The following is a 14,748-nucleotide window of genomic DNA, read 5'->3' on the forward strand; positions in this document are numbered from 1 at the left end:
CTTCCCCAAGCCTGTAGCATTGCATGGGGTTGTTGTGACCTAGGTGCAGGACCCAGCACTCAGCCTTGTTGAACCTCAAGATCAGAGGTGAGGAGTGGCCATGGTGTCATTCAGGGAGTCGGTGACACTGGCTGAAGAGGCCTGGCCTCCTGGCATGGCGGTGGGGTTGGGCTGTGACTTTGGGCTCTGGGTCAGCTCAGACAGTGTGTCAGGACATGACCTACTGCCAGGCATGTGGCCTGGCATTTCTGGAGACCTGGAAATCTGTACAGACCATGCAGCTCACTGCAGAGGACACCAGCAGCCCCTATCTCTGGGTTTTCCTTGTTTAATAAGAGCCCACTCTCCCCAATATGCTTTACTCCATGTGGAGAACCAGTTTCCCTGTTGGGGGGTAACCTGATGTGCAGCTCTGAATCCTTTCTAGTCCTTTTCCACAGGTGCTGGCAACCCAGGTGCTGAGATTTTGCAGACCTTAACCAGATGAAGAGTCCAATCCTTAAAACTGCTCTTCACGTTTTATGAAGTACAAACAAAGCATAAAAGCATAACAAAACTGTTCATGAAATACTCATTAGAAAAGCTGTTCTCTGTGCATTGAGCTAAATCAATTGTATATTTTGCCAAGTACATTATCACGCTGCTGCAGTATTTTCTTCTCTTGTAATCCCTCTTCTGTCCTCATTATCACCTGCATAAAACTTTGTTTTAAACATAGTTTCAGCTTCTCTTCTGTTCCTGTTGAATTAAGGAAAAACAATCCGGCAAAACTAAATCAAATAGAATAATTTAGATGGTAGCTGATTTCTTACTGGTTGGACCATAGCTCTGTGCCTTTCATCAGTGGTGGGATTCTTTTAAATTTTACTTTAACAGGATATAAGAAAAAGTTTATTCTTGGTAGCATAGTGAGTTGCAGCTTGACATCCTTCTTTCTGCTGAGATCTTTTCAGAAGTTAATTCACAGAGAAAGCTAGGTTTTATACTTGCAGTGCTAATGTGATGTGGAAGATTTATTATTCTTAATAAATACTCAGCATTGCCTCATAAACATCTTGCTTGGAGTTTACTGTACAACTTTGTTATAGATAACACCCTAGTTGGAATGATATATGACAGCTATGTATGATACCCTTCCCTCATGCCTCACCCCTTTGGCACTATTTTTTTCTTATGTCTTCATTCTCCTTACAGATAATATTCCAGATTCTTGTATAATACTTGAGATAACCAGGCTACCATCTGTGTGTAATAAAGCACAAAGGGAAAAAGGGGGTGATGGAGGGGAGAAGAAGGAGGAAACAAGGGAAGCTAAAGGCATCCTTTACCACCACTTCTGAAAGACATTTGTTGATGTTGTGTTTGTATAAGGAGATGCTATAACTTTTTTTTACTTTTTTTTACTGTAGTTACAGGGATGCAGAGAAGAACTTTCACAATATATCAAACAGATGCTCCTATACAGACTGTACTGGCAGTGAAGAAGCTGAAGATGTCTCAGGAATTCTCCAGTGTACGGCTAATGTACTTGGTATGTATTTTTTCAAGGGAATCTGTTTCCTTTAGTTGGAAGGAAAGTTTACTGATGATCCTAATACCAACAATGAACCAAGGAATTTTTGCTCCAACAAAGGAAATTCAGAATGTAGGCAGCTATGTATCAGTGCACTGTTACTACATTTGTCTCCCTTTTTACATATATTTTGTGCTTTTGAGACAATCCAGACTGATTTTTCTGTGGAGTCGGTGGAGGTGTATTGTGCAATACCCACAGTGATTAGGGATTAGGGAAGTATCAAATGCTTTGAGTCCAAATGGACTTGCATCTGTGCAGGCCTTGGTCTTGGAATTATGTCAAGTGGTTTTATAGGGGTTCTACAGAACAACAGATATTCTTACCATCTATGGGTCTGGTGGATAGAGGGCCTGAGAAACACAGAGCAGGATGTACCTGAGACATGAAACATTCTGGAAACTTCCATTCATATTGAATGCTTCCTGCAATGAACTTTTAGAATTGTTTCATGTCAAGATGATGTCATCCATCACTAAAGTGCAACTGTCTTAATAGGCATCAAAATTAGATAGCTGGCTATTTGCATCCATTTGTATGATTTATCCAGCTTATTGTCCCTCCCAAGTTGTTAGTAAGCTTTACTGCTTTTCAGTCAGAACTGTATTGCTGATACAAATCAACCATAAAAGGCAAAAAAAAAAAGGGCAAAAAAAAAAAGGGCAAAAAAAAAGGTGCAGAGCTTGACACTGAAAAGTTAATTTTTGACTCAGGTTGTTTTAACTGTTCATTATGAAACTGATCATATTCTTTGTTTTAGAGTAAACTTTACAGATTGAGCTTTAACGACTGGGCAACTGCATTTTACAGGGAACTGTGAGGAGGAAAAGTAGTAACTGCTTTTAAAGGTAATGGCTTCAAAGCAGTAATTCCTGATTTATTTGTGGTAGTAATCTGTAGTGTAGCAAAGCTGATGTTACGCAGCTCTACTTCCAGGATTGTAACAATTGACAATAACTCTTTAAGTAAGTTCTAAGACATGAGGTGTTCTCATATATTAATTGTATGCAATTATGCCATCTACTAACAAGAAAGTAATACCAACATGGTCATGTTGGTCAATGTGAGTTTATCAGAATTATGCATATTTGGTCTCAGTCCTGAGGTCAAGTAACCACAGCTTACCTGCTTGCAGCACAGCAGCTGAACTGTCATAGCTGTCTGTGTGCCCACTGCTGTCTAGCATCTGCTGTGGAGCACTGTCATTTGCCATCTGCTGCTTTCAAGGAGTTTGCAAATGGAGAGTTGTTGCAGTCGTTTCTCTGTGCGAAAGGCCCTGGGTCTCCTGGTAGCCAGCAAATGGGACATGAGCCAGTGGCGAGTCTTGGCAGCGAAAACAGCAATGGCAGCCTGGGCTGTATGAATAGGAGCAGAGAGCCAGATCGAAGGGACTCATTATCACCCTCTACTCAGTACTCATAAACCACATCTGGATTACTGAATCCAATGTTGGGAGCCCAAAACCATGGAGAAGTTGATAAACCAGAGGGATTTCAGTTGAGGCCACTGAGGTGGTGGGGGCTGGTATACCTGCCCTGTGAGGAGAGGCTGGGAGAGGTGGGCTTGTTCAGCCTGGAGCAGAGATGGCTTTGAGAGGACCTAACAGCAGCCCCCAGTGCCTATGGGGAGGTCCTCGAGGAGACAGAGGTGGGCTCTTCACAGTGGTGCAGCATGGGAGGGCAAGAGACAGCAGGCCCAAGTTGGAACAGCAGATATTCAGACTGGGTATTTTTCCCCATAAGGACAGTCAGGCAGAGACACAGCTTGCCCAGAGAGGCAACCTGTCTGCAGTCTCTGCCCTTGGAAGTTTCTAACCCCAACTGGGTAAAGCCATGAGCAACCTGGCCTGACTGACCAGGCAACTCATGAGGTCTCTCCCAGTTTGAAAGCCTTGCTGATTCTGGCCCAGCTAACATAAAGCAGCTGTTGATACCATGATGACATTTTTGCTAGTTGAGTACGAGCTTTTTTTTCTGAACTTTTAGATAGCGCTCACAACACTCGGGGCTGTACTTTTTGTAATGCTGAAACCCTCTTTGCTCTTCTATTTGAAGTCTTGGTAGGCTGCTCATGTTGGGGTGGAAGGCATGACAGATGGCATTCAGGTTCATAATAAGTTTCCTTTCAGCTGGTAATATATAGTATAAACCTGTGACATTTTTATGGGATTATGCAGTTAGAGAGACTTTCTTCAACAGGAGGCACAACACTGAAATCTGACCTTGTATAATAATTACAGATGTGATTTACCTTCCATGTCAGGGGAATATGGTAAGGTGATATTCTGCCCATGTTGCGGTCTGGACCATTGTACCCTGCTGACTTAAAATCCTTTTGGAGATACATGCATTGCATGTCTGTCTGTTCTATCTCAAACTGTTAAACAGACTTGGTACACTCTGTGAAACAGCTAACATATTCTAGTTGAGAGATTACTGTGTTTCAGTGACATTCAAAGTGCTTTTTTTTGGTGTCAGGTGCCTTATTCTGCGAGATGCTAGGCGCTGTCAGGGAGGTTCTGAGTGCCTTTAACTGCTGCTGGGAAGAGACGGTACTTGGCACTTTGCACATTTGGTCATGGAGAGAATTTAGAACAAATTAAACTGTAAATACATCCAGTATTAGTTACCATTTTTTTTGTTTGCATTTTAAAATAATTGAATGCTAACTCTCAGAAACAAGTGCTATGAGTGATAAGGCAGGACTCATGCAAAGCAAAGACTTTTCATCTTATCATGTGCATAATAATATTGTAAAAAAACAAATTAGGCATTCAATACTTACTTCACCATGACACAAAGTATGTGTTCTAAGAAATAGTTATGAATCCTTTTTCATCTTCAGAGTGCTTTTAAATTGGTGTTAGTCCTGGTCCCTTAGCATGGCTGAGTAATGTGCAGTCTGCTTTTTCAGTGGTAACCTCACAGGGCATGTGTGTCAGGGGCAGATCGGACTGTCAGGATCACGGTGTAGGGGTAAAGTCTAGATGTTACTGTCTTGGGGAATTATTAAAGAGGACTTTGTTGAAAATAAGTTTGCAGAGACTTACTCTTGGAAAAGCTCACCTTTTAAACAATTAATTTGAGTACATAGCAAAAAAAAAAATTCAGTGTGAGCAGAACACTGAGATAATTTGAAAGCAGTACTTCTTTCCTTCTTATCTGGGACAGGAACATAAGAAAATGAGCAGTAAAACCAGTTTCTTAATTTTAATTGTAGCTCCTATCACAACAGGTAAATAATTAACGGAGGCTGTGTAATTAATTCTCACATACATGGTTATTTTTCTGGTTGAATAAAGATTAGTGAGAGCCTCTTCTATGCAAGAAGGATGTAACCACTGGGATGTGTAGGTAGAGCAATTGGCATTGCTGAGACAGTAGACAAGAATGAATCTGACTGTGATGGAGGCTAGACAAACTGTTGAATCAAATCTGGTTCTCAGTTTATTTATATGAGTGATAACAGGGACTTGCTGTCTAGGGCTGAAAGAAAGTGTTTTCTTAAAAGTGCTTGGAAGCAATTTCCTGCTCTCTTACCTTAGCAAATGTCAACATGATTCACCTCTCCTGACCCTCTAACTGCCTTTAAAATAGTCATTTGGCATTATTCATCAGAAGACAGCAAATGCTCCGATCATTAGTAAGCTTGGAAGATTGTGAGCAGATGCTTCGCACCATGGTCCCGGCGCTTACACACACTGCTCACAGGAAAGTGCTGACTGCAAGCTGTATGCTCAGCTCAAGGCATGTGATTTATCATGTCTGAGTACTGGAATTTTCTTCCTGTCAAGCCATCACTGAAGTGTGACACCATCTTCCTGCAGTGGAAGGACCTGAGTCTCCTCGTCCCCTCGCTGAGTTGCTCCTGCTACAACTCTAGACATCAGTAGAACTCTTCCTACTTTAATCCACTGTAATTAAGGGAGCCACATTCATCATGCTCACATGCTGTAAGTCATACCTGGTACCAGATCAATGGCACAGCTTTCCTTTGCAGTGACAGCTTCTAAGGCTGGAATATTTAATTTAACTTTGTATCCTTTCCAAAACAGTCCAGACAGCTTTATGATGGACTCTGCTTTCTTTAACTGGTGCATGCACTCTTTTACGGGGTCCTTCATAAGCATATAGAATCATAGAATGATACAATAATTTAGGTTGGAAAAGACCCTTAAGATCATCCAGTCCAACCGTTAACTTAGCACTGCCAAGTCCCACTAAACCATGTCCCTAAGCACCACATCTACATGTCTTTTAAATACCTCCAGGGATGGTGACTCAACCACTTCCCTGGGCAGCCTGTTCCAACGTTTGACAACCCTTTCAGTGAAGAAATTTTTCCTAATATCCAACCTAAACCTCCCCTGGTGCAACTTGAGGCCATTTCCTCTTGTCCTATCGCTTGTTACTTGGGAGAAGAGGCCGACCCCCACCTTGCTACAACCTCCTTTCAGGCAGTTGTAGGGAGCAATAAGGTCTCCCCTCAGCCTCCTCTTCTCCAGACTAACAGCCCCAGTTCCCTCAGCTGCTCCTCATAAGACTTGTGCTCCAGGCCCTTCACCAGCTTCGTTGCCCTTCTCTGGACACACTCCAGCACCTCCATGTCTTTCCTGTAGGGAGGGGCCCAAAACTGAACACAGTATTCGAGGTGTGGACTCACCAGTGCCGAGTACAGGGGGATGATCACTGCCCTAGTCCTGTCATCCAAAGGAAAAACAAGTGATGATATATTGGAAGTTGGGGAAAAGAGAAAAGAAATCCTAGCTTGTAAAGGGAGCCTTTATAAAGTTCCTAGTTGGATATAAAGTATTTCAAAGAATAAGCACCGGTATGTTTTATCCTGTTGATACAGATAATGCTTTTAGCTGGCGAGCTAAGCTGTGTTCAGAGCAGATTGGTGGTGTTAACTTGAACTTATCTTAGAAATAATGATAAGTGTAAGATTCCTGTGATGAAGTATATTATGTGGATGACTACCACGTTTCTTTATTAGGTGACTATAGATTTATACTGAGGTATGTTAGGGAGAGAGATTGTATCTGAAGAGATCTCTTATTTGACCTTGGGCAAGTTTTTATGCTTTCCGTGCCTCACTTTCCCATCTGTATAATGGTGATAACAGTTTTTTTTTTAATCCTTTAAACCATCTGTCAGTGCTGTTCAGATTTTAACCTTCTAAAAGCAAAGATGTTTTCATATCATTTGTACATTCAGCATTTTGAGCAATGACAGCCAAATCTTGTTTGGGACTGCTTTTGTCCCCGTAATTTGATTTCAAGTAAGATTAGAGTGTGCATTTTGACTTAATTGCAACTAGTCAGAATAAAGCAGAAGAATTCTAGGTAGTTTCAAATTAAAACTTTGGTAACAGGAAAATAAGGATGAAAACTTTTTTTGTTAGTCTGTAATTCCTACTGTAAGGAGTTTATTCTGGGACATAAAGACATCATGATGTGTCTCCTGCTTATCTTTTGGGCAGATATTCCAAGCAGGTCTGTGCTACTGAGCACAGAAGCACATTATTACGAAGCAATACAGAAATGCCCAGTTTTCATTTTTCAACCCCACTGTGTACTTCTGATGTATCACATGATGTTTCTCACATCCCAAATGCACAAACTAGGTAAAAATTGTACAGCCTTCACCTCACCTCCTCCAAACACTCTTTTCAAACACTGTACACAATTAATGGAGCCTTGGACATGAACGATTTTTCACTCTTACTTCAATCAAAAAAAAGAAAGGGAGTTTTGTAAAGGGAGCTACCTGTTTATTTCCTTTGGAACCTCTTTGCATCTTGCTGAGGTACTCTGTAATCTGTCATAACTTTGACAGTAAAACTAATGAAAAGTAACCTAAATTCATAAATACCTATAAAAAAATCTGTTGTGCAAAATTTGCAAAAGCAGAAGTAGGTGTTCATATCCAATCTTTAAGGACATGGAAGAAATGTTGTCTTTGAAAGCTTATTTATGTATTAGACAATATCTAAATTGTATGTACTGCAGCACCATGCTACATATACTGCATGAATAACACTTGCAACACCTTGGGCTCACAGCCCAAAGTTACAAATGCACTTGTATCAGATAGTTGTTTCAGCAAGGAGGCCTGGAGAAATAATTGCACCTATTTGACTTTCTATTGCTTAAGATACAGAAATCACTCTCTTTTTTTTATTCAAGTAATTAATTTATACAACATAATTCTTTTTAATCTGTTATAAAAATTTGGCCCCTAAAATCTTACTATAATTACTCATTTTCCTTAAAAAATGCACAGCATACGTCAATGGTTGCTAAGTCAGCTCCACATGTGGACTCAGATGCGTTGCAAGGATTTTTCCTGTTATGCATTCTTAACTTATAGGTTAATAATAATGCTTGTCCTCTTGATTTTACTTCTGAAAGTGGTATGAGGACTTTGCTTCTCTGTCATTTCTAAGTGAATATCTTTCTGGGCATCTTCCATTTGGAGAATGATATGGCACAGTGGCAAGGATTCCCAAATCCACTGGTGATAAGATATGTGGAATCCCAGCCCAGAGCCCTATCCTGTCAGGGAAATAAATCATGCTTCTGGATTCAGCCTCCCCAAGACACTGAGGAGGAGTTGCATTCCATGGTTGGTGTAGGGGTTTAGAGAGCTCTTGCTCTAGGTGACATTTGCTTGTCACCACTGAAGAAGATATGTGCTGTAGGCTGCTTTGTATAGAGCAAATCACTTCATACCTAAATATACCTTGCAGGGCTGTTCCTTCATTTAGTGCAAAGGGCATAATTCTATAAAAGTAATCTGTCAAAGTTGAAGATCTGTGTTTCCTTTATGAAACGAAGAAAATCTCAGCTCTTACCCATATTCTGTAGTTAAAGAGCAATAAATTTGGGATCATTCTGGTAACTATTAAATAATAACAGCACATCACTGCTGAGAAATACTACATTTGAAAAGTCAGGAAATACACTGAAAAGGAGATGCCAGAACAGATCTTAGCCTACCATGAGATTATAACAGGTGATGTAATTGGAAAAGATGGACAAGGGTTTGACACAGTGACTGCTTGGCAGGTGTCTGAGAACTGTAAATGCTTATATATTGAAAGTACATAAATTACTATCACTTTCCTTTTCCTTTGAGCTAAGAACTGCAGATAGTCATTAGAATGCAACTAATTTAGGATACACAGCCTGATTTATAATTAAAATTGTTGGTTTACAAATGGTGTAAAAGGAAATGTTACACGGCCCAGAGGACTGGTGATACTAATGGATTTTAGTAATACTTGGAACTCTGTCCAGGGGGAGTCTAAGCTATACACACAGGACTCCTATTATTTAGCAGATGTTACAGCTCACTAGCAATACAAAAGTAATCTAAACAAAAATCACATAATTCCTGTGATTTTAAAACTGAGATGAATACATCTAAATTAGAAAAGGACAAATGTTTATACCAAATGGCCTTAGACGTCCCACTCTTCTCAAATCAGAGCTATTTATTGTTAGAAAGCAGATGAACTACCAGTAGATAGTGAGCAGTTCGAGGTTATGATGTACAGTAACATCGTGCAGAAATCTATTAATAAAGTAGAAGACATTCTGGCCATGATTCATTGACTAAATGTAGGTGTTTGCCATTATTTTAGGTGCTGTGGGGTATCTTGTGTGACCTCTGTCAAACCTTCAAAAATGTGTAGGTCTCCCTTAAGTTCCATATCCTGGCAGATGTAACTATCTGTTATTTCTTTTGTAGATGTCTTGGATGCCTTATGAAGACTCAAGTAGAATTAGATTTCTATATTCAGGCAGCTGAATTGAGCCCTTTATATATGTGAGGAATTACAAGAGATGATTTTTCATTTAATGGGAGAAGTTTTTAGATTTCATTACAATTTTATTCTTTCCAAGAAGTGAAGTTCTGCTCCCTATGTCAATTCAAAGATATATATGCTTATTTTAATGCAAAAGCAAATTTAAAACCTCTGTTCTTATTGCTGTTTGATCTCTAGAATTAACGTGAAACAAACTGGATATGCCTTATTTTTAGGAATCACCAACCAAGTGATTGCAGTTTTCATTTAATAAACCCTGTGCAAATCTAAGAAGTGAGGTTTCCAAGCTGTGAAGCTGTGATGTGGGAGATAAAATGATGATAGCCTTGCTTCAGCCAGCTTGGCTTTCCCTGAAGAATTGGCTGCTACTGGAAGCGCTATATGGGGAAAAAAAAAGAACACTGCCTGTTTTTAAGATCTCATCTGAGCTTCCTGTGTCAGCAGTTTGGAGCAGAATCTTTCACATGTATGCTGAGCACAGGTGATCAGGTCCTCACCAAGAGGTGGTAATTACAACGATATTTCTAAGCATTTTTTGTGATAGACCCCACTTAAACAAAGAAAGAACACACCTCATTAAAATTGGATAAAATAAGTACTATAGGTGAACAAGTGTGAGGAATTCTTTTTAACAATAATTGTCATTTTTATTTTATGAAATCTTGAAAGATATGCAGGCCCTGTATGGCACTGTAAGAGAAGTGTAGTACAAATTTTACAGTTGTGTCAAAACCATATATAAAGGCATAAAATGATGTTATTGTATTTATATAAAAACCACTAAAAAGGGTAATATAAAAATACTATCTGGATTCCCATGATGATAAAAGTTCATCATCATAATGAAGTAAGATCAAAGTTCTTTATACAGTAATTAGATACTGGTACTAGGCTCACTTACAAACCAAATGATTCATCTAATGTACCTTCAGCATTAGCCTGTACACATCAAAACCTTTTTTATTGAAGGAATAAATGATGCTTTCCATACCATCTTAAATTATGCTTTGGAATTCTGAACTGCCACCTGGCTTTCTGTCCAAAAGGCTTTTTAAGGAAAAGATCTTACGCCAAAAATCTGATAATCCAAAAACATTTAAGAGATATTTGCTATAATTGAAAGTGGCAAATCCTGCTTCCATCCACAGTATGAGTTCTGGAATTGCATATTGAATTGTGCCATTCCCTTAATGTTTGACATTTACAAGTTCTTAATGGGTCTCCCAGAAAAAAAAAAGGTATTTTTCTATGCCAAAGGAATCAGATGCTGGCCACTCTGCAACCATTGTAACCATGATTTACTTTAAGGAAGAACTGGATGGCTTGTAACTGCTCTGGAAGTTAATGGATTACTTTGACATTTTTATCACATCATTCATCTTCTGTTTGTTTCTGAAGAGCCTATGATTTGTGATTTTCTTTAGGGGAACAGATTCCTATCTAATTTCTCCAATTAGTAATATACAAAATACTTAGAAATACTGTATTAGTTCCTTGATGTTTTGTAGTGGATTTCAGTTTACAGGAATTGCTGAAAAGAAAATGAAGAAATACCTTTTACTAGTGTGTTATTACAGGATGAAGTCATCTATTTCTGCTCCAGTTCAGTGAAATACTTAATTTGTACTTTGAGCCTATGCTTAAAGACTTTGGTAATTTTGGATCTGGCTCACAAGTATAGGATGTCTTCTCTAGGTGTCTTTGAGACACATTTTTGAAGGATAATAATACATCTTACATAGTACTGTTGTTATAGATCCCAAAGCGCTTTCTAGTGGAGGTCCATAGCAATATTTTCATTCTACGGTTGCTTTGCCTCAATTCCCTTCTACGATGTGCATATTTAATTCCTCTCCAGTATGGGCTAGAATAAAAATGACATTGTAAGAAAAAGAAACAAGAAGAAACTACTGAGGGAAAAAAACTGTATTGGAGTTAAGACGTGTGATTTGTCTTCTCAAAGAAGTGGATTAAGTGATAGGAACACAGTAGATCACTTTCCAGGAGGAAAGCAAATTGAGACTGATGAATTTTTAGAATTTCATTCAGTGTACTAGTAGAAGGTTGGTAAATATCAGAATCTCTAAATAACAGATGACTTGGGCAACAGCAGAGAGTGTTGGGATGAATCGTGGTTTATTTTGTATCATTACCATTTAGTGAAGTGTCTTGGTGAAACTAAGGAAGACTTTTTCCTACTCACTGATTGCAAGCTAGTGCCCATTAGGAAGCCCTGTCTATGGTTGTCAGTCATGCATAAGGCGATATGGGAGTGCAGTGGCCTCTGCATTTGGAAGTGATGGGCACGCATACAGATCTCAAATATTTTTTTTTTCTTCTGAGCAGCTGAATGAAAATTTTGATTAAAGGTCCATAGTGAAAAAGCAAGAATGGGAATGCCAGCTTTTCAGAAAGGAATAGCAAATAATTGATTATGATAAACAGAAGTTGACTCACATTTTCAGTGCCATCTTCAATTTGAATTATTCAGCTACAAAATCAAAATGAAAACAAAATGAAGATGCAGAGAAAGAGTTTAATGTGACATGAGTTTGAAAAGATTAGACTGTTTATGCAGATGTATAACCTGAAGGTTATAAAGAAGATTATTTTGAAGATTTTATTTGTCTTTTCTCAAAATAAAAGAAAAAACAAAGGAAATACTGAATATGTTGGAAATGGAAATCATACTGAATGTAATTTTTAAGGATAATAATTAGCCATGGAAGCCTCCAAATGTAGTAAAGTATGCACTATAGAGACAAAGAGTTCTGGGAACTTTTTTAACAAGCAGGTTTTTCTATATGTAATAAAGCTATCTCCCAATCTGGTACTTCCATCCATTTCAGTGAATAAGCCAAACATTTACTGTAGCAGTTAGGGAGGAGCTTCCTCAAAACTGTATTTTTTTCACAATTTTCCATTAGATTTTACAGTTTTTCTATAGCATCTGATACCAATCACTCCTGAGACAAGATTTCAGAGCAGCTGAATAGCGATCTGATGCAGTCTGATATTTTCTCTCCTTGTGATGATGATGGTCATTTCTACTGTCTCTTGAAAGCTAAACAGATATAAGTATAGAGAAGGGGGTAGGGAGAAACTCCACAGAATATATTCAAAAGATTGGGATCATTTATACAGGTAGTAAATGAAAAGGTTATGATGAAATTTATACAGAGTTAATGTTAGGTAAGTGTTTGCTTCTGTTCATCATTTGTTTCAATAGCAGAGGCAGGAATAAGTCAGTAAAAATACGGGTTAAGTATTTTGTGCAGCTTCATACATCACTGAAGCCAAGAGCTTTGTAGAAATATGGAAAAAAATGTTTGTGTGTGTTTGTATAATAGGAGTTTAAATAAAGACTTTTGATTTAAAGAAAAAACATTGTGCTTTAAGCAAAAACTGACCTTTTATTGGTGAGGCTTAGGAAGAAACTTCCCTGATATGTACATTATACTTGTTTGTTTTAGAAGATTGTCTGACTTTTTGTTTAATTTTCTCAGTATCTCATAGTGTCTTATTATTGTAGAGAAAATTCCTGACTAAGACAGACCAGCAGTTTTGTTGAGCTTGGGCATATCCATTTTGCTCTTCTTTGCTAATCTAATTTTCTGCTGGTAGTGTGTGTAACTCAATTCAAAGCTAAAACATTTTTAAAAGTAGTGGCATGTCCCCGAGCCAGGTTGTTGACCTGAATTTCATAGTATAATTGGTATTGCTTAGAGTCAGTATGTTGCATCCAGATTGAACAGCCAGTTCTCCAGGGTGAATGAGAAGACCAGTCTAAGACAATCAGCAAAACCTTAGGCCGAATACTAAGGTACAACTCCTGTTAATGATAATGAGACGAGGCTTAGACATATAGCAGTAAAGTACACGAGTGATCAATTCTGCATACCCTATTTTCAGTTAGTGGTGTCAGGGCAACTGACCTTTACTGTAATTTTATAATACACTTTAAAGACAGCTCACCTATGCTATTGTTTCGGGCAGCTTTGTGGGATGTTACATAGTTCTGTAACAGTATTTGGTCATTTGTATGAATAGTCCAGGGGTTTCTGATGCTGTCCTGTTCTCCTGCTTTCAGGGCCTCTACAATCTTACAGTCTTGGGTGCCCCTGCTAGAGTGCTCACTTTTACAGACAGACTTCTAAAGCTACCACAGTTTGCTCTACAGAACAATGAGATTTAAAAGTATGCATGTGTGTTTGTGTACAGATATGAATATGATCATTTCTTAGCTCCTTGCTATTAATCTAATTATGACAATGTTATTGGTATAGGTTAGAATTTAATTCTTTTTGGGTTATAGTCAGTATTTTTATGGAAGATATTACAGTACTATGTTATGCAGATGTAGTGGTAATGAGTCAGGAATTGGCACGCTGTCGTCTGAGTCAGGATATTAGGGGGCATTGTGTACCAGAGGTACTTTCTTTTGGCTTAGGTGCAGATCTGACCATCTGTGGTCATAAAAGATCCTGGGAATATTTTTGTAATAACCTAGTTTAGTGACCAAATTTGATTATGAGTAATGGCATTTGAATGAACTTTCCCAAATTATTGCTATTACTTCTTTTATAAAATATGCTTTGTCATGTTGTCATGTTGTCCTGTTTATATACGTAATTTTATGCATTTTATCCTGCTATTAATCATATTGAAGGTCCAAACAAAACTATTGTTGCAGATAGTTTGGAAAGCTGTGGAATGCTCAGATCACTTGTCAATATTGATTGTTGTAACTATGCCTGTGCACATAGGCAGTTCAGACACTGCCTTGAGATGATCAAAGGTTATTGTCCACAAACAACAGATGCATGACTTCTTCTGTCCCCTGTTATACCTCTTGGGCATGGAAGTCACTAATCACAGTGTTGTTCCAAATTTAAAGGCCTACTGGCAATCTAAACAAACAATGAGAAGTTCAGTAATCCCCTGTGATCTTATCAATGTTAAAAAGCATGCCGAATACACATTAAAATAAAGGGCCTGTTGGGCCCTTAGGAAATAAATAAAAGACCTTCATTTCTGTTAGAATGCAAGATAGATTTTAAGGTATTGGGCTAGTTGACTGAAATGTGATTTGATTTGATTTGATTTTATTTCAGTACATTGAAGGAACTATGTTGTTAATTCCTATATTAATTTCCTTTGAAAACTCTTGCTGGATATTTGTAATTCACATCATAGAGCTGATTCATACTTCTTTTTCTTCTATTACAACTTAGAACAATACAAACATATCTGATTAATTTTGTAACTCGACTAAGTGATACAGGGATTATATACAGATGAAACTTAACGGAGTATGTCTTCCCTAAAATAAGACAGAGGAA

The 14,748-nt window shown here is 38.3% G+C and overlaps 1 protein-coding gene across 1 annotated transcript in view; it reads left to right on the plus strand.

Moving 5' to 3' along the window:
* The window catches only part of GUCY1A2 (guanylate cyclase 1, soluble, alpha 2), a 147,337-nt gene that overhangs the window by 8,726 nt on the left and 123,863 nt on the right, over positions 1–14,748 (plus strand). The window contains exon 3 of the mRNA XM_010562129.1: positions 1,410–1,531. Coding sequence (XP_010560431.1) covers positions 1,410–1,531 — 122 coding nt within the window. The remainder of the gene's footprint in view (positions 1–1,409; positions 1,532–14,748) is intronic.

The sequence above is a fragment of the Haliaeetus leucocephalus genome, unplaced genomic scaffold (genome assembly GCF_000737465.1).
Source record: "Haliaeetus leucocephalus isolate CR32 unplaced genomic scaffold, Haliaeetus_leucocephalus-4.0 Scaffold155, whole genome shotgun sequence".
Classification (NCBI taxonomy): domain Eukaryota; kingdom Metazoa; phylum Chordata; class Aves; order Accipitriformes; family Accipitridae; genus Haliaeetus; species Haliaeetus leucocephalus.